A 20,877-nucleotide genomic window follows, 5' to 3' on the forward strand; every position below is an offset into this window, starting at 1 on the left:
AAACCTCTGCTTCTTTCACAAAAGGGAAAGGACTAAGCAGTTTTGCCCACTGAATGCAGATATATTCCAGCATACAGCACTGCCCTTTCAGCTAAAATATCTAATTCTATTTATATTTCCTGATTATCTAACAGAATTCACTCTGACCTAAAGCAGAGATTAATTTTTTTACTGGGTATCCCATTGCTGTGTGGCTCAGTGTGTGGAAGGAGGGGCCATTCCTCCTCTCCCTTCAGACAATAAGAATACAGATTTTTTTCCTATTTATAATTAATCTCAGTTCTGCTGCTCTTTTTAAAGGCAACTCATTGCTTACTATCAGAAATATGCAGTCCAAAAAGGTATTCTTGAATGTTTTATTTGGGAAGTGTAAAGGGTTTTAAAATAAACAAAATTAAATATTCAAATACATTTCATATTGCATGTAGTAGGAGTGGCTTCATACAATACAATATGGATGAAGCAAATCCAGCAGTTAATTTCTTTAAGACATAGAGTGTAATAGCATAAACAGTCCTAGATCTGGTCTTACGTCATGTATAGCACTGCCTGACCTTTTTGTTATCATTTAAATTCAGCTGACTTTATTAATTATTTTATTTTGCTATATTATATATGATTGTTCAAGTTAGAAAAATACAGTTAAAATCTACCGACTTTAGGACATACACTGCAAGACCCTAAGTACTGCAATCTCCGAGAATAAATATACATTTATTTTTTGAGAAAAATATGTAATTACCTGCAGATTAATCAATACAAAATGATCGTGCAACTAAATACGACAGTCTGAACTGAAATTTAAAGCTGCAGATCATGATTTTCCTACTCATACAGTGCTGCTTGAAATCTCTTGCACCTTTAAAAAAATATAATTAGCTTTAGATTTATCCCACAATAAATAACACCAGAACATACCTTGTTCTACCAACCTGAATTTTAAAAAAAGCAACAGAGGCCACCTCAGTGTTTTGAGTTTATGAGATCTTTCAGACACAAAGCCCTAACAGAGCTTCCCCGTCAAAAGGCATCAGGAAGGCTCATCGGTTATGGTGAACTTGGGCTTTAGCTTGACAGACCTCTTCCTTATGGTGCCTTTCGGGGATAATGGCATGGTGTCCATGATGCTCCTGTCCTCCTCCAGCTGCCTGGCAGTGCATGAAGGGGTGGGCACTTTCACTGTGTTGCCAAATTTAGAATAGTCCACAGAGTATCGCCCATCTTCCTCTGCCACTATGGGCACGAATCTTTGGCCCCAGAGGATTTCATCTGCCAGGTAGGAGGTTCTGGCTTGAGTGGTGATGCCGGTGGTCTCCACCACCCCTTCCAAGATGACGATGATCTCCAGATCCTCATGGTGGTGCAGGTTCACAGGGGAGATGTCGTAGAGGGGGCTGTTCTTGTCTATCACGTGGTAGATGATGAGTGGGGAGACGAGGAAGATGCTGTTGCCCCCCACGGGGTTCTCCATCTGGATGTCGATCTGGTTGAGGGGCACCACCTCCCCCTCCAGGCTGGCCGTCTTCTTCACCACCTGCATGCGGATGGTGGCGCTGATGATCATGCTCTTCCGGAGGTCGCCCACCCTCAGCATGAAGCAGAGCTTGCCCTCCCGCAGGGCGATGACCGCGTGCTTGCTGAAGATGAGGGTCTCGGCACGGCGGTGGGCCTGCGAGGTCTTCATGAAAATGCAGCCCAGCATAATGGCGTTGATCACCAGCCCCACGATGTTCTGCACAATCAGCACCAGGATGGCGGCCGGGCACTCCTCCGTCACCATGCGTCCCCCGAAGCCGATGGTCACCTGCACCTCGATGGAGAAGAGGAAGGCGGAGGTGAAGGAGTGGATGCTGGTCACGCAGGGCACAAAGCCGTCCGGGACCCCCTCCGCCGCCCTGGCCGGGTCCCGCTGCAGCCGAGTGCTGTGGTCCAGGTCTCCGTGGGCGAAGGCGATGAGCCACCAGACCATGCCAAAGAGCAGCCAGCTGCAGAGGAAGGACATGGTGAAGATGAGCAGCGTGTGGGGCCACTTGAGGTCCACCAGCGTGGTGAAGACGTCCTGCAGGAACCTGCCCTGCTCGCGGATGTTCTTGTGGGCCACGTTGCAGGCGCCGTTCTTGCCCACGAAGCGCGCCCGCCGCTCCCGGGCTCGGTACCGGGCGTGCTCCGGCACATCCTCCGCCAGCCGGGTCAGCACGTACTCCTCGGGGATGATCCCCTTCCTCGACAGCATGGCTCCCCGCCGCCGCTCCGCCGCTCAGCGCCGCCCCATGCCCGCTCCCGCTGCCGCCGGGGGCGGGGGCCGAACGGGCTCACGGCGCCGCCGCAGCGGGGAAGGGACGGGGCCGCCAGGCGGCGCCCCGGAGGCCGCGACCGGCCGAGCCCGGCCCCACACGCCGAGGTTCTCGGCGTGCGGGGCCGGGCTCGGCCGGTCGCGGCCTCGGGGGTGGCGGTCGGCGAGCCGGGAACGGCCCCGGGGCGCTGAGGGACGAGGCGCTGAGGGACGAGGCGCTGAGGCGGCGCCCCCTGCGCGCGCGCGCGGAGCTCCGCGTAACGGTCCGCGGGTAACGGGCGCCGCTCCCGATCGTCGTCCCGGGGGGAAACGGCTCCCCGGTGAGCGCCGGGGGCGTTTCTCGTTACGTTTTTACCCCAGGTTTACCTCAGGAAAGGGGAGCGCGGGCGGTGCGAGCGTCCCCCCCGGCCTCTGGAAGCCGTTTCTGTCAATATTTGCTCGAGGTCGGACTCGCCGCCAGTTGCTGGCTTCCATTAGCGCCGGCTACCCGGCGTGATTGCAGGTCGGGTGATAATTGGGTGAAACTGAGGGGAAAATGATTTGGGGGATTCTCTGTAAAATGAAATCTTCAACAGAAGGAAAAAAAAAAAAAGTCTCGAATTCCTGCAATTTGCCTATGCATTTTGGTGTAAGCTTATAGCTAATGAGAAATTCAGGCAGGGAGTGGGAAGAAACTTGCTTGAAGAGGCCAAGGCCGAGGGTGTAATGGTTAAAAAGAGATCTGGAATTAAAGGGCTCATTCCCACTCACTCTCATGAAATTTGCCAGCGTTATTCAGCCTTACTAAGGAAGGCTTTTTCTGAACCAAGGATCTGGTGAAATGACTTGAGCTGTAATGGCAGCTGACATCTCAGGAAAATGTCTACTGCCTAAATAGTGGTAAAAGTTGCAAAGGAGTGAGCTGGCTGCAAATCGTTAACCCGTGGTGACAAAGACACCAAAATTGCCAGAAGGCAGAACAAAAAGAGGCAGGACACAAGAACTTGCGTGTAATGGTATGGTGCTGGTGTGCGTATAAATACATATATATGTGTACAGATAAGGGCATGTCTTTGGGACAAGATGGGTTATTTAAAAACACTCTGACATTTTTGTCGTGCTGATTAAATAGCAATATTCTCCATCGTGTTTACTTACTCTGATTAAGTATTTTCTTTCTATTTCAGTCTAGACACCAAAGTTGTAGGTTTGCTAAAGCATCCTAGCATATTCTGGATAAGGGTTTTTTTCTTAAGTGCTAGTGGATTTAATACTGTGTTTTTCTAATTGCGTGTGTTGGTGGACTTTCCCTTCAGTTTTGGCTCTTAAGTGCTCTGGTGTACACGGTAAGCAGTTATTGATTGCGGGGGCAATGCAATTGCCCAGCTGCTGGCTGGGAGCCAGCCAGGTGAGGAGGTTGGAATTAACTTTCACCACCAACAGCTGCTAACTGTAGCCTACTAAGGGATATCAGAATTAGTATTTTCTAAATAATCATTTTGAGGTCTCTAAGCAAGCATTATAGGACTTGTAATTAATTGCTTACTGTTATTTGAGGCTATTTCTACTACTGCTATTCTACTATGACTAGTTGCATGTCCTTGGACGCTAATGTTCTTTCTGACAGGATTGATTTCCCAATACTCCACTTTTTCTCTTGTTCTGGGTCACCTTTCTAGCTGCTTTGATAAATAATACTGAAATGACAACAAGGTGTCCTGGAACCTGGCTGCCAGGCTGCTGAACTTGGCCAAAGATACTTCTTCTCTGTATTGTTTTCTCTGCTAGACACTTTGTGTGTTCTTGCTGTGAATATGCCACCTGCACCAAACAAAACAAAAGGCTAAAATTTAAATGCTCCAAGTACATGGTTTGTATATACAATTTAACTTTAAAAATGATCTTTTGTACTTTTTTCCTAAACATTTGAAAAAAAAAAAAGCAATCTGAAACATTACTTCTGAAAAGTGCGATTCTCCGAGGGCAGCTCACAGTTATTTCCAGCACTTCTGAAGTGATCATAAAGAGGCTCTGCACCATCATGTAGTAGTAGTACGTACTGGTAGCATGTCACTCTTTTACAGAGATGGAAACAGACATGCCTTTGCTGCACTTTTTTTCTTGCTTTTCTCTCAGCGTTGTCTTATTCTGTACCTCTTCCTCCAGAGGGCGGCAACTACATGAGTGTAGAATGAAAAAAATGCATCAAGGTGGCAGTGTGTTTTAAAGCCCATGTATCAGAAAGGTGAATTGCTTCCTAGGCTGGTGCTAGGAATGACCCGTGCAGCCTACTGCAGCAAGGAGTGCTGCATGAACATGTTTACCCTGTTGGTTTAAGGAATCCTGAACTCTATAGTGCTAGAAGGGTGTTCCCTTGTTTCCCCTTCTGTTCTTTATTGGGACTGTCATCTTCCACTTACCTTCTTTTCCTTCACTGTTTCCTATCCAGCACTTGTTGGTTTAGTTAGGACAGGAAGGCAAGTGGCTTCTGCTGAAGAATTTCTAGAGCAGAACGAAAAGAAGCCCTGTCTTTGTGGATCAAGTGACAGATACTTAAAGGAGAAAAGTGACAGATCTTTGGTGTGAGCCAACATATTTGTGTTAAGAGCTGCTGAACAAATTGGGCTCACAGGAACAAACCCACACTTGAAGGCTGTAGTGTGGAATCATGCAGGGTACATTGTTTTCATCCATGAAATAGTTTTTACATTTCAAAACATTTTCTTCTGCTTTTTCCTAATTTAATGACTACCAATAAGATATTACTATAACTATTAACTTAAAATTGATTTGGCACCTGTGGAAATAGACCTTTGTTTCAAGGGTTATGTGGTGCTAGCCTAACCTGAACTAAGCCTCACAAATGCCCTCGCTGTATGAGCAGGGAAACAGAGCAGAGATCAGAGCTGGCCATTCAAAATCGCAGAGGAAGGCATGAGCAGAGATGGAAGAGGGCTAATGTGGCAGGCACGCTGTGCTTCTTGGCCTTCCAAGAAAACAGCATTCCCTTAGAAATGAGTGCAACAGGATGAAGTGGCTGTGGTGAGACAAGGGGATAAAGACAAAAAGATGTTTGTGGAGTGGAAGTCTTTATGGAAGGCAGCAGGGTGGAAAAAGCCCTGGTTGCATTGCCAGGGGCAGCCTATCCTGCCAACATCTTTGGGACTGAGCCAAGCCCCATGCTAGAGGAGAAATAGGGTCTAGATGTGACAGCTCCCCATCCTCACATGGCTGCTCTGGGGCTGTCTTGTTCTCATCTAGTGCAATACTTTGCTTAGTAATGCGCTATTGCTGTGCTTTGTATGTTTGTGAGCCTGATTCAACAGGGACTTCTGGACCATCCGACCCAAAGCAACAGGTTAAAAGACCCAATAACAGCAGTGAGCTTTCCATCATCTCTGACTTTACAGCTCCCACCATTGAATAATCTTTTTAGATATGGCTTCTGCTCACTGTTGAGACGCCAAGCCTTTGGAGTTAGGGAGCACAAACTCTCTGGGATTTGGCCCCATATAAACAGGTAAAAATACACTGAGGAAACATAAAATGTCTTCTGTCCAAGTGGCAGCTAAGAGGCCTCTATGTTCACACATTTATCTGGTAGTGTGATACCATGAAAAAGATGTATAATATTTGGCTACAAACCAACTCTCATACCCTGCTGTCCTGCAATGATGCCTTATGAAATGTAAGCCCCATTTACAATGGAAACCTACCCCCAATTACAAAGTCACTTGCACTTTACGATCTTATGTTTTATAACTTCAAGATCTAATACGGTCTTCCACTTCCAAAAATCATGATGAGCTGTGTGTTTTGCTCCCTTGCATCCCTTTCCAGGCAAGTCCTGCAGAGTGGTGATTTCCTAAGTCTTTATGGGATGAATACTTGCGTTAGGCTGGTGCTGGGCAGTTAGGAGGCAGCACACAGTGGCAGTAGCAGGAACCTATTTGGCACTCACTGTGACCTCCTGCTGCCCTGGAAGGATACAGTCACCTGCATCCAATTTCTCCTTTCCTAGCTTTCATGAGACGCCCGGTGTCTCAGGGTGAACATACACCGATACTAGGGCAGCTATTTTTTCTTTGAAGCTACTCAGCAAAATGATTCCCAGATGTCTCCAGCTACCCCTTTTCTCTCTTCAGCTGGCAATGACAAGAGCTTACGCATTTTGTCTGCGTGACCATATTCTCCCTCTGCACTTTAACCAGGAGTGTAGCACGAGCTACACTCTTCTGTTGGTCAAATGTTCTCTGGCCCAAGTTAGTGCCCTTAGGTGCTGTGCAAGTGACAGCATCATAGAATCATCTAGGTTGGAAAAGGCCTTCAAGGTCACTGAGCCCGACCATCAACCTGACCTACTCAGTCCTATCACTAAGCTGTTTCCCCTGGGGAAGTGGTAACACTGCTTAAACAGCAACAGTTCTTCTCTTTCCTCTGCTTTCTGCTGCAGTGCTAGAAGAGAAGTAATGCATTAAAAATATCATGTACCCCATGAGAACATGGAGATGTCTGCCTCTAGGAACTGAACTCTTAAAAATAGATTTCAAATTAATTTAGCTGGCTAAAGAGAGGAGAAAAAAACACACAAAGTACTTTCCCCAAATGCTTTGAGTTCTTCAAATAGGGGGAGGCAAAAAGGGATGTGAAAGAAAATGCTATAAAAAGAATACCAGTGAAAAATTGATTTTTATCTTCCATTGGGTCCCTGACATTCTAACTGCTTAGTCATTAATTACTCCTAGAATGATTGCCACAGTTAATTGATTGGACAGGAATAAGTAGTTGTCCAGCTAAATTAGGATAATTTCAGTGCTTAATCTTGAGTATATATGGGTGAGGATCACAGTGAATCTAGAAACAGTGTGACAGTGGGTGAATTATGTGAAATTAGGAGAGAATGAGTTGAGTCCCCGTGGCTCTGAGCTACAGTGTAAGGTTTAATACCGTTTGTTTACCACATTTGGAAGGATAATTTCTAGATGAATTGTTGTATCTGCAGTGCTTTGGAAACAGTGTGCATTAAATACTGATACCTTATCACAGCCTCCGGCCTCTTCGTTTCCTCACTATGTGGGAGGGAGTCTGGCCCTTGGGAATCAATACATGATTCAGCAGGGGTAGAGGCAAGGCAGCCTAAGAAAGACTAAGGGAATTAGACTGTGATTAATTTCTTAAAGGTATTAAAGAAGAGACCAAGAGACACAAGCAGTATCAATAAACTGCAATAAAAAGTTTTATAGATTTTATATTTAGATATTAAAGCTTTACATAGTCATATGATTAAAAGAGATACAGGCTTTCCAGAAATACCTTTGGTATATAATTTCTTTCTGCATTAGTCAATAATAAGCATTATCTACAGCAGGGCTACGATGCATAAAAAATAACATGGTAATAAAATGACAAGAGAGATTTATGAGTTACACAGAAAGTCCATGCTGGCTATGTTTTTGTTTATGTGTATCCTGTCGTACTTCATCCATGTAGGTTCTGTTAACCATATTTCAGGATTCTTTGGCAGCAAAATAAAAAAGAATAGTACTATACAAAAGAGGAGAGTACATGGATAATTCATTAATACTTTAGATGGAGAAATAGCACATTTTATTAAAAAAGGAAAACCTCAGTTTTATTATGAAATAGTATTTATTTACAGGTATTTTACATTTTTAGAAAATAGGTAATACAATTTTACTTTAAAATGCTTCATTTATTTTTACTACTTATCTGCTTGTACAAAAGAAGCAAATACACTGTCTTCTCGTTCTAGCAGAACCTCAGGCTTGTCGTATTCCAAAATAACCCCTCTCTTCATTACAATAACCAAATCTGCATTCAGGATCGTGTGCACGCGGTGCTGAAAACAAATAAAATGCCAGTTCAGTATACCTACCAAATACATTCCAGGATAAGACAGCCTTCCAGAAATTAGTCTTCCCATCAAGTTTGATTAAGATGACTTTATCCTACGTTACATCCTGATTTACTATGCAAATATTGCAGCCAAATATGAAGATCAAGATCCATGTAGATATTCAAATACCTAAACACACATAATACCTGAGTATGAATGGTCACGTGAGCTTAGGCTAAGGACACCCCCAGTCCAGATGCCTGCTACCAAGAATTGCTGCCAGGAGGACTGGGAACAGGGCAAGCTCGTGTGGTACTGCTCTCAAGTACTCTCCCAGTCCCAGCGTGCTTCTAGATCAGGGGTTTTCCTGAGCCTGCTGTGGTTTGTCCATTTGTAAAGCTGAAGGGATGTCTCTCCTATGACCTTGCCTATGTTTCCCCTTGAATTTTCATAAAGATTTTCCGTTCACATTCTTTCCACATAAAAATTTGATTAACTTATTTTATTGGGAAGAAACCTCCCCAGTTTCTTCCACAGTGAATACTACAAATAATTCATTTAGTTTTTCTGCAGTATCTTTCTCTTTCCTGTGTGTTCCTTTCATGTACTCAACATCAAATGGCCCTATAAACCAATGGGTTTCTTGCTCCTGATGTGTTTAAGGGATTCACTATCATTTTTAATGCCTTCTGGAAGTTGCTTTCATATGCTTTATTTTTCCTCTTTTTTTTTTTTTTTTGGCCTGCCTTATTGCAATTGCTATATCTGTTATGTATATACGCTTTTGATCATTTCTGTTTTCTTCATTTGGCTGTGAGTTCACGTTTTACAAGAATGTCTCCTTGTTTCTAATAGCCTTCTTTATTTGTTTAGCCATACCTGCTTCTTTCTACCCTTACTCAAGCCTTTCCTAATAAAAAGCATGCATTGGCTCTATGATTTTTGAATAAAATCCTTCAGTAATTTTCATGATCCCCATCATATTATTTTCTTCCTTTTTTTTTTTTTTTTTTTAAAATTTATAGCAAGCCTCCTAATTTTTACAGAATTCCACTTTTTAAAGGTGAGTGTAACTGCATTACATTTTTGGTTTGTATTCCTCCTGCAGGGATATTTAATCTCAGAACACTATGGTGCCTGTTACACAATAACTCTTCACCCATAAGGTTCTCAATCTGATTTTGGGCACCCTCAGGATCAAAACAAGTCTTCTATTTCCTTCTGTGGCTTCCTAGCCAGGTGTTCTATAAAATAATCACTGATGGCATCTACAAGTCACATGTCTGCTGCAGTCTTTATGTGACATTTATCCAGACCACAGGCAGGGGGAGGGGACCGAAATGTCACATTCCAGTTGTACTCACTGCCCTTGTCTGACCACAATCAGTGCTGCCATCCTGGTAAAGTACCATAGATGATAACATAGACCCAATACTACTTTTCTTCCTAAGCACAAACAACACATTGTTTCTACCAAAGAACATTTCAAATACAAACCCACCCTCCATAGACTGCATTTACAATTAGAAGTAAAAACATTGAACAACTTTACTCCAAAATGCTGTTTGTTTGAATTGTGTGGTTTAAAACTAAGAGAATGAAAGGCTAATAAACAGAACTTCCTCAGCCCATCTCCAAACAAAAAGATACACAAATGCACAATGCAGTGCAACTCAGTATTTTCATGCAGAAAAACAAGGAAATAGTGTGCTTATTATTCCTTTGCTTTTCTTGTAAAGACACAATGAATGGATACCATGAGATAAATCAGGTTTTCTGTTAGACATCTGCTAAGTGTAAAGAAAAAGATGCTGTACTATTCTTGACCATACATTTTTGGCATTGTGCTTGATCTTTAAATATTAAGAAGCAAAATTACTGTATTTCAGCTCCCTGAAATGTGTATTTTTACAAAATAGAGGACAAAGAGATGTATTAGTTCTGACATATTTGTCAAGCCAACTGCTTTGATTCAGGTCAATAAACAATTTTATTTATAAATACTTGAGATCTTTGTGTTACCATTTCAAGAACATGCAAACCTAAATTCAATCACTGTCAGCAGGGATGGAGTGGTTTTTAGAAGTCAGTAAAATTCTCCTTCATTTGTTTAAATACTGAATCAAAATTGCTCTATCCTGTGGCAGAACTAATCACGTAATTTTACACTTTCTTAGTTAAATCATTATTTTAGCTTGAGAAAACTTATATTTCACAATAGTCAAAGTCATGTTGTATTAGAAATTAGCCTAAAATGGGTGAACAAAAATAGACCACAAACTTGTATGCCTTTGCAGGTAATCAGAATTAGCACCAAGCAACACATTTAAGAAACTGTTGTTATGTATCTAAATAAGAAAGTAGTTTAGAATGGAAAAGAAAGCTTAAACACTGCAATAAAAAAAAAAAAGATTAATGGCCAAATTCACAAAGTTCTTAGTGTTGACAAGAATGAACAAATGGGGCCTTTCTGATTCTTGTTTGGATTAGAACGGCAGTAGAGACTGTACTTACTGCTATTGTAACCACAGTACGGTCAGCAAATGCAGTCATGACTACCTTCTGGAGGATGTTCTCCTACGAAAAGGAAAACATTTGTTGCTTTTCGTAGAACAGAAGTTACACAGTAGGCACACAGATACTCTGAAGAAGCCTTAAATAACCGCTGATTATTACATCCTTTGTTGCAGAAATGAAAAATTAACTCCATGTCAGAACTTAAGTCAGTGGTCTCCAGTTAGCCCTGCTTGCTCCTGCCACCTGCATTCCCTCTGGGCTTCTGTGCCATTGTGCTGCGTGCACATGAGCTGCACTACGGCTCCCAAAGCCCCACTATCCTGATCTCAGTTTTACAGTGTAGTAAATTAAAGACAAATTCAGGGTGCTGCCAGGCTGCATGCATGCTGACACCTCTGCAGTATATTCTTCATTCTGCTGGAAGCCCAGGCATGTCCCTGCACACTGGGGACTTCTAATACCATGGGGTGGCAGGGATAAGCATGGGAGTGTGCTGATCCTGGCATATTTAACACTGAAGAAGAATTTATGATAGTTTTAACGTGTAGTTCTCACTCAACCAGTACTCATCCATTCCTGTTTAGGAAACACGTTGTGTACCAGACTGCTTGCACACCACTAGCACAGACACCTTTGTTTGCTATCATCTGTTCTTTAGACACATATCCCAAGGGATGAACTGCATCCTTACTTCATCAAAATTCAAAATGCATTTTAACTGGGCTGTGTACAGTGTAATTCCCAACCGTACTGACATTTACCACACTAACATTTTACAGAATTAAAAATCATAACTGTTTTAATAACTGCCATCCAATTACATTATTCACTCATAGACTACTGTCATCACGAAGAACACCGAAACATTTCTCATAACAACATAACCAAGTAAAAAATCCTAAGAACGTACTGTTCTATTTGGCTAAAATCCAGTCAGTGTGCTATTATTGTGTGGTTTAACCTCTGTCTAGCAATTTCAGGCAATTAATGCAATAATCCAGTATGTCTTTGTTTATTTCTTTGACCCTGCTTTCAAGACTTCCAACTTCCTGACTTGTCCTGTGCACCATGCTGGGAAAATTTGTTTGCTTGCCAATTTACCCTTCACTGACCACTGCAGCTGACCTTCCAAAGCTTTGTTTACTTTAGGAAATCAAACTGCCAACAAAAATAACACACTTCATTTTCCTAAAGCAAACAATGCTGTAATAACTTTTAAATTCCCAGAAAAAAATGATTTAAAAGCACTTTAGACTAGTTTGCAATGATGCACAACCACCTGGACTTATAAACAAGTCTGCAATAAATATGGTATAAGCATGTTACGGCGTAGACAATCATCTTCTCAATTTCTTTTAATATTAACATTTGTCTCCCTCACAAAGAAAAAAAGAAATTGGAAACATTCCAAACTCACCGTTGCCATGTCAATAGATGCTGTGGCTTCATCCATGATGAAGATGCTAGTCTTCCGCACAAAAGCCCTTGCTAAGCAGAACAGCTGTCTTTGGCCCTGGCTAAAATTTTCACCCCCTTCTGTGACTATAGCATCTGGAAAGGATACAGCAAAAACATTATTTGTGAGGTGTGGATGAGAGGGATGGATCAGAGCAGAGCATCTGTCTCGCCTTCAGCATAAAGATTTTCAAAGTAACATTTCCTACCCTCTGAAGCTGCTGATGGCCCAATTTTGTCTGCTTATATCTACTGCTCAAAATAACCAGTACTTCCGTGTCACTATGTTCTTTATACCTATTAGACATCAAAGTAGCTGAGGATGTTTAAGAGCGAATTTCTCTGAAATGCGTGCAGTCTAGGGCCCTGCATCACCGTCCACGGGACAGCCATCATTTCTTTACTCTCAGGCTTTCTAACTTAGCATTTTAAGGGTCTGTGGTTTTCGGTTTTGTGTGTGTGCATCTTTATTGTCAAGTTTTTGCTTGCTTTTGCGTAACCAAATAATTCACACCTTTAAACTTTCATTCCCCCTTTGAATTCTTCTCTGCGCAATGGAATATTGTAAAATGCAAAAGAACATATTCTATATAATACCTGACTTGTTGACATCTTATCTGAATGCACAAGACTCATGAGCCACAATACTTCGTAACAAAGACATACTGAAATAAAACCATTTTACCATTAATTTGAAATAGAAACAGGATTCTGCCCCACAGGTGCAGTTGGTAAGGGAATTAGATGGATCTAGCACCTTTGCCTGCAGGCAAGCACTTTTTGTCACCTTCCAGAAACCTCAGAAGGTTTCCCTTCAGCAACTGCCTTTCTAATAAATAGGCAGTGTGAAACGCTGTTCTGTTGTAAACAGCGGATGCAATCTTCGCAAGAAGGAAGTCTCATTACCTAGGCCCCCAGGTAGCGCTTTCACCACATGCTTGAGCTGTGCTATTTCCAGTGCTTCCCACAGCATGCTGTCAGTGCACTTCTTCTCCGGGTCCAAGTTAAACCTACAGTTAGATGCAATTCAAGAACATTAGTTAGTATCAACTTCTGCAATGTATTTCTTCTTTTGGTGTGCCCAGAAACAAACCCACAAATAACTGGAATCATATGCTAAAGACCTGCCATCTCTTACTGGTATAAATCCACTGAATTCAGCAGACTTGGTCACCATTTAACATCTCTCATTCTGCCATCTCTCCTTTTAAATCCAGTATGTCCCTTTGTCCCTTAGCGATAAGGAAGTGCTAAAAAGAACAAATAAGCCTCATAATGATTTATGAAATGCAAGTCTTCACTACAACTGAACAGATCTTGGATTTATGAACAGATGAGTGTTATTTTTGCTTACTGGGGCCCCAAATTGATAGCGACGAATGTGAATCTCAGATCATATTAATATACAGAATGATAATCAGAAATAAAAGATTCAGTGATATGGGACACTTTGTTTTTACTGTTTACTGCTACTGTACGTGCTCTGAGTAATCAATGATGGCCCTGAAATAAATTTTTGAATAGGTAAATTATTAAAACAAAGGTATACAGTCACCTTGTCATCTGACATAAATGCATCATGCTTTATTCAGGGAAGTTCAGGAGATAATCTTGGGATCTGTATTAGTCTCAAGTCAGCAAACGGCAGAAACTTCCATCATTTTCAGTGAACTCTAATGACTTTTCTTATAGAAACTATAACTGCAGGTGATGCTACTCTGTACTGAAGATTATACTGTTCCTTTCTAAGGTGAATGACACTGAGGTAGGGAGTGACATTTAGTGGAAACCATGGTGTTTTTTTCCACTGTTTTTACTGCATCATCTTCTCAAAGAAGAAGGAAGAGGTAGAAAAAAAAAGTAAAGCATAAACAAGGTGTTTGATCTCGTAGATGAAAGAATATCTCAAAGACTAGAAAAGCAACAGAGGATAGAGGCTCCAAGATAAAACACCCTAGAAGTCCTGCAGTACTTCTCATATAGTTCTGCTGCTTCCCCTTTTTCTACTTTTTATTTTATTTATTATTTTTTTTTTAAGTCTGCATTTTCTCCATCTCATTTTTTAAGGCAGACAGAAGCAAAAACACATAGGAGAAAAAAGGTTTCAGTAAGTGCAGAGCGGTTATGGGTGTTTGACGGTGTGTTTGTTAGTGGGCTAAACTGACGACTCAATCCTGAAGCAGTAGTTATGCTCCCTAGTTCCCAGGCATGGGCTGCCTTCTGCTGACAGTGTGCTGCCCAGGCTCAGGCACTGGGAAGGTGCACTCCGGTAGCAGCAGGTACAAAGCACAGACAGAAAGCAGCGCTCCTGCCTACTCCGACTGAGGCGACCAAAACTGAACAGTTTGCTATCAGCGGTTTTGTAGAAGTCATTACATGGGACAATGCAGATAGTCACTATTTTTTTATTGCTAGGGCTCAGTGCTTACCGGATTGTTCCACTGAATAAAATAGGATCTTGGAGAATGATTGACAGCCTGGATCTCAACGTCTGTAAGGGGAGCTTAGCGATATCTATACCATCAATGATAATTCTTCCTATTCAAAAGAAAATGGAGAGTCTGCTGGACTGTTTATCATGCCACACAGCTGCTGGCAAAGACATGGCTCACTTTCAGCTTGCAATACATTACAGCAGGAACAGGCCTTGAATTGCATATCCCTTCATTCACTAATGAAACAAGTTTTGGTTAAGCAGCATGCACAATTCTCTTAAGACTAAGACTCAGCTGTGAAGAATGTGAGGTAGACCTGTACTATTTTAAGGAATGGTTAGACACACTACTTATCTGCTTGACCATTAATAAAAATGTAGCAAACAACAAGGTAAGACTTCACTTCAATTAAGGACTTGTTACCAAGGGAAATGGTCATTTCAGAAAGCCAAATTACTATTGAGCACTTTGAAATTTTATCTTCAAATACAACAACTGTCTAGCTTCATGTAAGGGCCCCGTAGGCAATGTGGCTGGGAAACTGAGGCTAGGATTCTTAAGATGCACAGGAAGACACCCTCTGAGGCACGTGGCCATGGCACACACACAGCAGCAAATATGGCAGGAAATTCCAGGGCAGCAGGCCAAGCTGCAGTCCCCAGTGGAGGAGTCTTCCAGACCCAGTGAATCCGCTCTGTGCCTGGTGTGCAGATCCTTGCTTATACTTGAACACTTTTCTCCTTTTATTCTTTGCTCCTACTGCTGTGATTTAGCAGCACAAAAGGCTGTCTTCTGTCACTCCTGAACTCTTGCTTCTGTTACGCAGAGTGAGAATTTTTATTGATCCAGCTAGTCAATGGCACAGCTGTTAGATGACAGATGACACCATACTTAAATGAGGCCAGAGAGCGTATCTCAGATTCAAAAAGTGCACTTCAAAGCTGCTGCTATTCAGGAAAGGAATATCAACGCAGATTCAGGAACTAAGCTTGACCAACACAAAAAAGTGTAATCTTACCCTCAAAAGTGTCAACCATTCTGAAAAATGCAAGAGAGAAGGAAGATTTTCCACTGCCTGTTCGGCCGCAGATCCCAATCTGTGACACAGAAAGACGATGAGCATCAAGTGAGTGGAAATGGACAGTGTCTGTATTCGACATTTAAGATGGAGATACTATTCCGATCTACATGATCATCACGTACTCCTGACAGTTCAGTCAAACTGTACTGGCCGTAACAGCATCCCTAATTACAGTCTTTGTCTTTAAAGGTCTGAGCATTTAGGGATAAATCAAGGCCAGTCCTATGTACAGAAACAAGTGGAGAGTGACACAGAGGAGCAGAAGGAGGGCTGACCAGTGCTGCCAGCAAAGCTTAGGATCTGGAGGTGGCCTTGTTGAGCAGGAAGGACACAGGCAAACAGGATTAAGCAGGAGAAAAACAACTGAGAGAAAAGAGACACAATCAGGCAGAAGAGCAACGATGGGAATAACTGCAGGGGAGCCACATGGGAATGATGGAAAGTAGATCCAATACAATAAGGGGTCATTGTCACTTCTTTCATCACTGTGTGCTGACAGCAGTGCACTGGGATACTGATAAGCAGTGTGTAGTTCTAACTTCTCACTGTAATATACTCCTAAGCACAACAAACTAAAAAACCAACAGATCTCTCTCCAGTGCACTACATTCTTTTAGAGAAAAAAAATCTGTAATTCAGTCATTAAAACATACTGTTTTTTTTTGTTTTTTTTTTTTTTTTTTCCAAGTCTGTGGTTTCTATGATATGCTAGTCTAAAAAGCTTTTCAAAATCAATTCAGTTATTTACCTTTTGTCCTGGAGAAATGTGGGCATTGACATGTTTTAGCACTGGCTTTAAGTTGCTGTCATATCGGACACTGAGGTTCTGGATTTGGATCTCGCCTCTGTCTGGCCAGTTCTGGGGAATCTGTGAGGAAGCTGTACCAGGAGCATAGGGGAACAAATACAACCACCTTCTCATGATGAATTCATCATCTCATTAAGTGATTTACTGAGTTATTCATGGTAATACACTGCAAAATCATTAGTATTTCAGCAAGCTCTTTCTGCATGCTGCACAAAACTGCACTTACAAAGGAGCCCTTCATAATTTTCAGCTTCTGTTTTGAGAAGGCCATGGATTCTTTTCACTGCACCCAGCTGGATCTCCATATCAGCCAGGTTACGAACCATCCAATTCAGATAGTTAGACACCTGATATAAAGCAAACAAACTCCTAAATTCCAGATTTTTAGCAGTTTGCATCATTCAACCAGCATGCACCTTATATTCCTGAACACTTGTTCAGCCTTAGTAAGCTGAAGTTGTGAATGAACTTCACTGTACACATCAACAGGGTGACAACAATGACTTCAGGTTACATTTCCTGACTGCAGAGCACAGAGAGATTGATACTATGGAGATCTACACCAACAGCAAACAAGAAAGAAAACAGTAAAGACAAGTGGAAAGACATCATTTGGTAACTAAAAAGGTTTGACAGTCTGGAATGATGTATTTGCTCATAATTACAATTGATGCACTGAAACTATTATTATTCACAATGGAAGACATTATAAAAATGTGATGCAACTTGGCAATATTTGATTGACATAGTTGAACTACTGCTTCTGTGAATACTTCATCTAGAAAATGAAAAAGAGTACTCTCAAATATGTCAACCACTGAATAGAAATTGAAGTTAACACTTGGTTTCAGTGATGTTACAGTACCCATGGATAGATATACAGACACCTTCGATCTTCTTGTTCATCTTTGCACCCTGAAGAATTACAAAAAAAATGTTTGGGAGAGACAAGAACGGTCCCAAGATTCTTACCATAAGAGCATAGGTTAGTCCCAAGCCTACAAGTCCTGAAGAGAGTTTTCTATACAGGCAACTGGTAATAGAAGTGACAGCTGCTATGAGTACCACACATGCTCCAATGTACTCCTGAAGGAATATGAATAAGCTCCATCACTGTAAGTCTACAAATGACTAAAATGTTCTCATAACTTTGCATACCAAAAACTAAACCCATTGCACAGTTTGAAAATAGAGGCAGAAGACAGCACATAACTCCTCTGACCCTGCCCGTGAATCCATTCGCATTGCCTTTAGCATAGCTGTGCTGTTTGGGAATGCTTTTGTACACAGGAGTTGCACCAGCACTCCTGATCCTCTGGAAAAGTCAACACAGGTATCTTAAGTATGTCATGGAGAAGGCTGAAACGATGCAGTTGCTACCTGTGGTAGGTGAGAGAAATGCTCACATGATCCTCTGTGAGCACAGCCTCTCTGTGGCTGATGACAAACTGCTGGGAGGCACGGCAGTTGCTTCTGGGTGGCTACCATCACATTTGTTCAGACAAGCTGTTCTTGCACAGCACATAACTATTAGTTGGATTGTGTCTACTCAGGATGGACTTTTGTCACTTTAATTAAAATCATTAGTGATTTGACTTCTCAAAGACAAGATTTTGAGTAGAACTATGTAACAGACTAGAAAATGAACTTTGTTGGAGGGAAGCTGTTATTCTTCTATGTTTGTACTGTTTCGTGACACAGGTATTAAGAGACAGAATTTGAGACTTCAGATCATCTATGACTGAACTTGTAAGACTAGTAAAATCTTATTATACTCACTAGCAGAATTTAAGTAGCAAAAGACATCACCTAACATGGAGTCCAAAATGGAGGTAGAAAAACACAAAATATGACTTACACTGAGAGCACATAAAAAGAGCCCACATTACCATTAGCAGCAGTACTGCACCTGTATCTATCAAAGCCTGGTACAAACATCATCATCTACAAGATAAAACTCCTTGACTGAATTTCAAAGAATTATTTTTAATAAATATTTTTTATGCCAGTCCACTTTACCAAGCACTCTGAGGAAATGAGCAACTGAGTATGTTCAGCATTCTTCAGATGACCCAAAACAGGCAAAAACCTGTCTGCATCCTTCTGCTTATTAAGAGAGCTTCTGGGATGTTGAAATGTTCCTGGGGGACTGACAACGCAAAGGCCTGCAGTGGCTAACAGTCTCACAAATGCATTCTGGCTGGCAACACAGCCAGAGCAACTCTCTGATCACTCTTCCATACACAAAGGAAGAAATATGACCTTTAAGAATTATTCCTGTCTTGGAGAAACAGCTGCAGGCTACAGGAAAAATTCATACTCCATTCAGTTTTCTGGATGGTTTGGGCACACGTTCAGTACAGATATCTATCTATCTATCTATGTATCTATCTATCTATGGCAAAGAACACAGACGAGGCTGGATAACTGTGGGTGCTTCATCAGATTGCTTGGAATGAAGTTAAATCAATTCATTGTGTATACAAAAAAAAAAGTACTTGCCATACGAACTTCTAGCCATCGATTAGCAGCTGTAAGGAAAAGGGAAGCAATGTTGTTGGAATCTGTGTATTCAAGAAGCTTTTGTCGAAATTTAGCTTCATACCTTGAAGAAGAAAAACAAACAAAAAAAAAAACAGAAAACAGTCAGGCCCTAGAATGTTGTTAAAACAGTAAGTAATATTTAATTCTGGGGGACCTGTGTTCACGGGGAGTTTGACACAGGTTTAAGTCAGCCTGTCAGTAGTTCAGAGTGACATCACTCATAGATTTGTATTAGACACATGTAAACTGTAAAGTGTCCTCAGGAGTAAACGGATGTTATTGCACTGATGAATCTCTGTGTAGGACTTCTGATTCACAGGGGGCAGTTTCTAACTGCCTTTTACTACATACTAACTGTGAGAAAGACAAATCTGAGATTAAAAACAAAACAAAACAAAAAAACAAGAGAAACAACACACGCATGTACTTGTGAAAAGAAGTATTAGCACATGCAGAATGTAGTTCATCTTCTCAGTTTATCATATAAGCTAAGGTTTTAAAATTTATATTACTGTAGCGCCTAGAAATTGTAACCATTTTAAAAGCATAAACTCAAAGTACCTCTGGTAATGGTAGCCCTAGTGTTAATTACATGTTTGTCCTTATTACTAATGACTGGAGCACTTTGGAAAACAAAAGGCCAAGCATACGGTGCAACAAAAAGTAACAGAGTGGAAAGAACCACTTTTTTTCCTCACAAATGAGCTAGCCACAAAATACAAAATAAGATTAATGGTAAAAAGTTCTGTTTACAGTTTATTATAGAGGATCCGCACCCACTTATGAGAAAAACTGCATGAATGAATTCTGCCTTGAACATAACAGATAAGGAAAGTGATTCCCGGCTACATGTATTTAAACTGAGATCTTGGCAGGCACACAAGTCAACCAGTCACTCCTTTAGCTGGGCCTATTTATTTGTACAGGTGTAAATTGATGTGATGTTAATAAAGTGTGTCAATAATTATGCCTAATAATAAAGGAGGAGGGTGGCACAAAAACCTTTTCCAGGGTAGTAACAGAAGCTTGAAGGCCTGAAGATCTAATTTATGCGCCCAGAAGCTTGCCTTTTTCCCCCTCTATTACATTAGAAAATTTAAAAGAACTTGCTAACCTCTCTATAAACTTTGCCCTACTTACATCCTTTGATATTGTGGTTGCAGCAAGCAGTACTTATTTATAAACTCAGCTCCCTGCATACTGGTATGAAAGAAAGATATGACAATGTTTTAATATGAACTACATGTCTTAGAGATGCTTTCAGATTTGTCCACTACCAAGTATCTTAATCCTTCTTTTGAGTACAGTATAATAAAGTTCCGACATAAATCATTTACGCTTTTCAGAAAAGAAAGTGCGACTTTGTGGAAATAATTTAGCTGTTGACAACTAAGTTATGTGCCAAGACATAATAGACACGTCTGCTGTATGCAACAGAAAATGGTTCTGAGAAGCCACGGCTGGCTCCGACCATGTTGGTGTGTTTGCATGGCGTAGAATGGTCGCTCCTGAAAGTGAGCACTAGCATCACCCAGTGCAGAGCTAGTGAACCCTGCCTTTCCTCAGGACTAATTATACTCGGCGCCCGACCATATAGAAATGGCTGTACTGCTTCCAGAAGTCATTCAGTCACATTTAACTTTGGCATCTCCACACCATGAGACGTTATGTGATGTAGGTATGCCTTAAAAGATGCGAGGTATGCATTACGAGTCAGTCATGAGCACGCACGTGGAAAGGCAGTGCAGACAAAGTTACCGCTGCTGGGGGGGTACTGCAGAAATACCAGAATTTCTCTTCAGAAAATGTCCCCAGATTACCAGTCTCTCAGAATACAACCCAGTCTTTGCAGAAACATTCACCTCTACATTTATCAATTACTTGGCACCAACCAATACTTTCTGAAGT

At 41.6% G+C, this 20,877-nt stretch overlaps 2 protein-coding genes across 4 annotated transcripts in view; both read right to left on the reverse strand.

Annotated features, from left to right (window-relative positions):
- Positions 1–342: 342 nt before the first annotated feature.
- KCNJ11 (potassium inwardly rectifying channel subfamily J member 11) lies at positions 343–2,359 on the reverse strand. Of its 2 annotated transcripts, XM_048070203.2 has the most exons (2): positions 2,074–2,203; positions 343–1,985 (listed from the first exon to the last, which is right to left on the reverse strand). In XM_048070203.2, the coding sequence occupies exon 2, from the start codon at positions 1,967–1,969 to the stop codon at positions 1,031–1,033; it is 939 nt and encodes a 312-aa protein (XP_047926160.1). In that variant the 5' UTR covers positions 1,970–1,985; positions 2,074–2,203; the 3' UTR covers positions 343–1,030. The 2 variants fall into 2 exon arrangements, with proteins under 2 accessions (XP_047926160.1, XP_066853306.1); XM_066997205.1 differs by having other exon boundaries at positions 343–2,359.
- A 5,125-nt stretch (positions 2,360–7,484) lies between these two features.
- Positions 7,485–20,877, reverse strand: part of ABCC8 (ATP binding cassette subfamily C member 8) — a 76,914-nt gene continuing 63,521 nt past the window's right edge. For both annotated transcript variants that reach the window (XM_013177603.3, XM_066997233.1), the window contains 10 exons: positions 18,928–19,030; positions 17,398–17,511; positions 16,652–16,772; positions 16,366–16,496; positions 15,555–15,633; positions 14,531–14,639; positions 13,008–13,111; positions 12,064–12,197; positions 10,644–10,706; positions 7,485–8,132 (listed from right to left, as the gene is read on the reverse strand). In XM_013177603.3, the coding sequence (XP_013033057.2) occupies positions 7,995–8,132; positions 10,644–10,706; positions 12,064–12,197; positions 13,008–13,111; positions 14,531–14,639; positions 15,555–15,633; positions 16,366–16,496; positions 16,652–16,772; positions 17,398–17,511; positions 18,928–19,030 (1,096 nt within the window). In that variant the 3' untranslated portion in view covers positions 7,485–7,994. The remainder of the gene's footprint in view (positions 8,133–10,643; positions 10,707–12,063; positions 12,198–13,007; positions 13,112–14,530; positions 14,640–15,554; positions 15,634–16,365; positions 16,497–16,651; positions 16,773–17,397; positions 17,512–18,927; positions 19,031–20,877) is intronic.

The sequence above is a fragment of the Anser cygnoides genome, chromosome 5 (genome assembly GCF_040182565.1).
Source record: "Anser cygnoides isolate HZ-2024a breed goose chromosome 5, Taihu_goose_T2T_genome, whole genome shotgun sequence".
NCBI classification, from domain to species: Eukaryota; Metazoa; Chordata; class Aves; order Anseriformes; family Anatidae; genus Anser; species Anser cygnoides.

Coding starts and splice junctions, on each gene's coding strand:
- KCNJ11 (XM_066997205.1), bottom strand. CDS start 2,233: ATGCTGTCGAGGAAGGGGATCATCCCCGAGGAGTACGTGCTGACCCGG.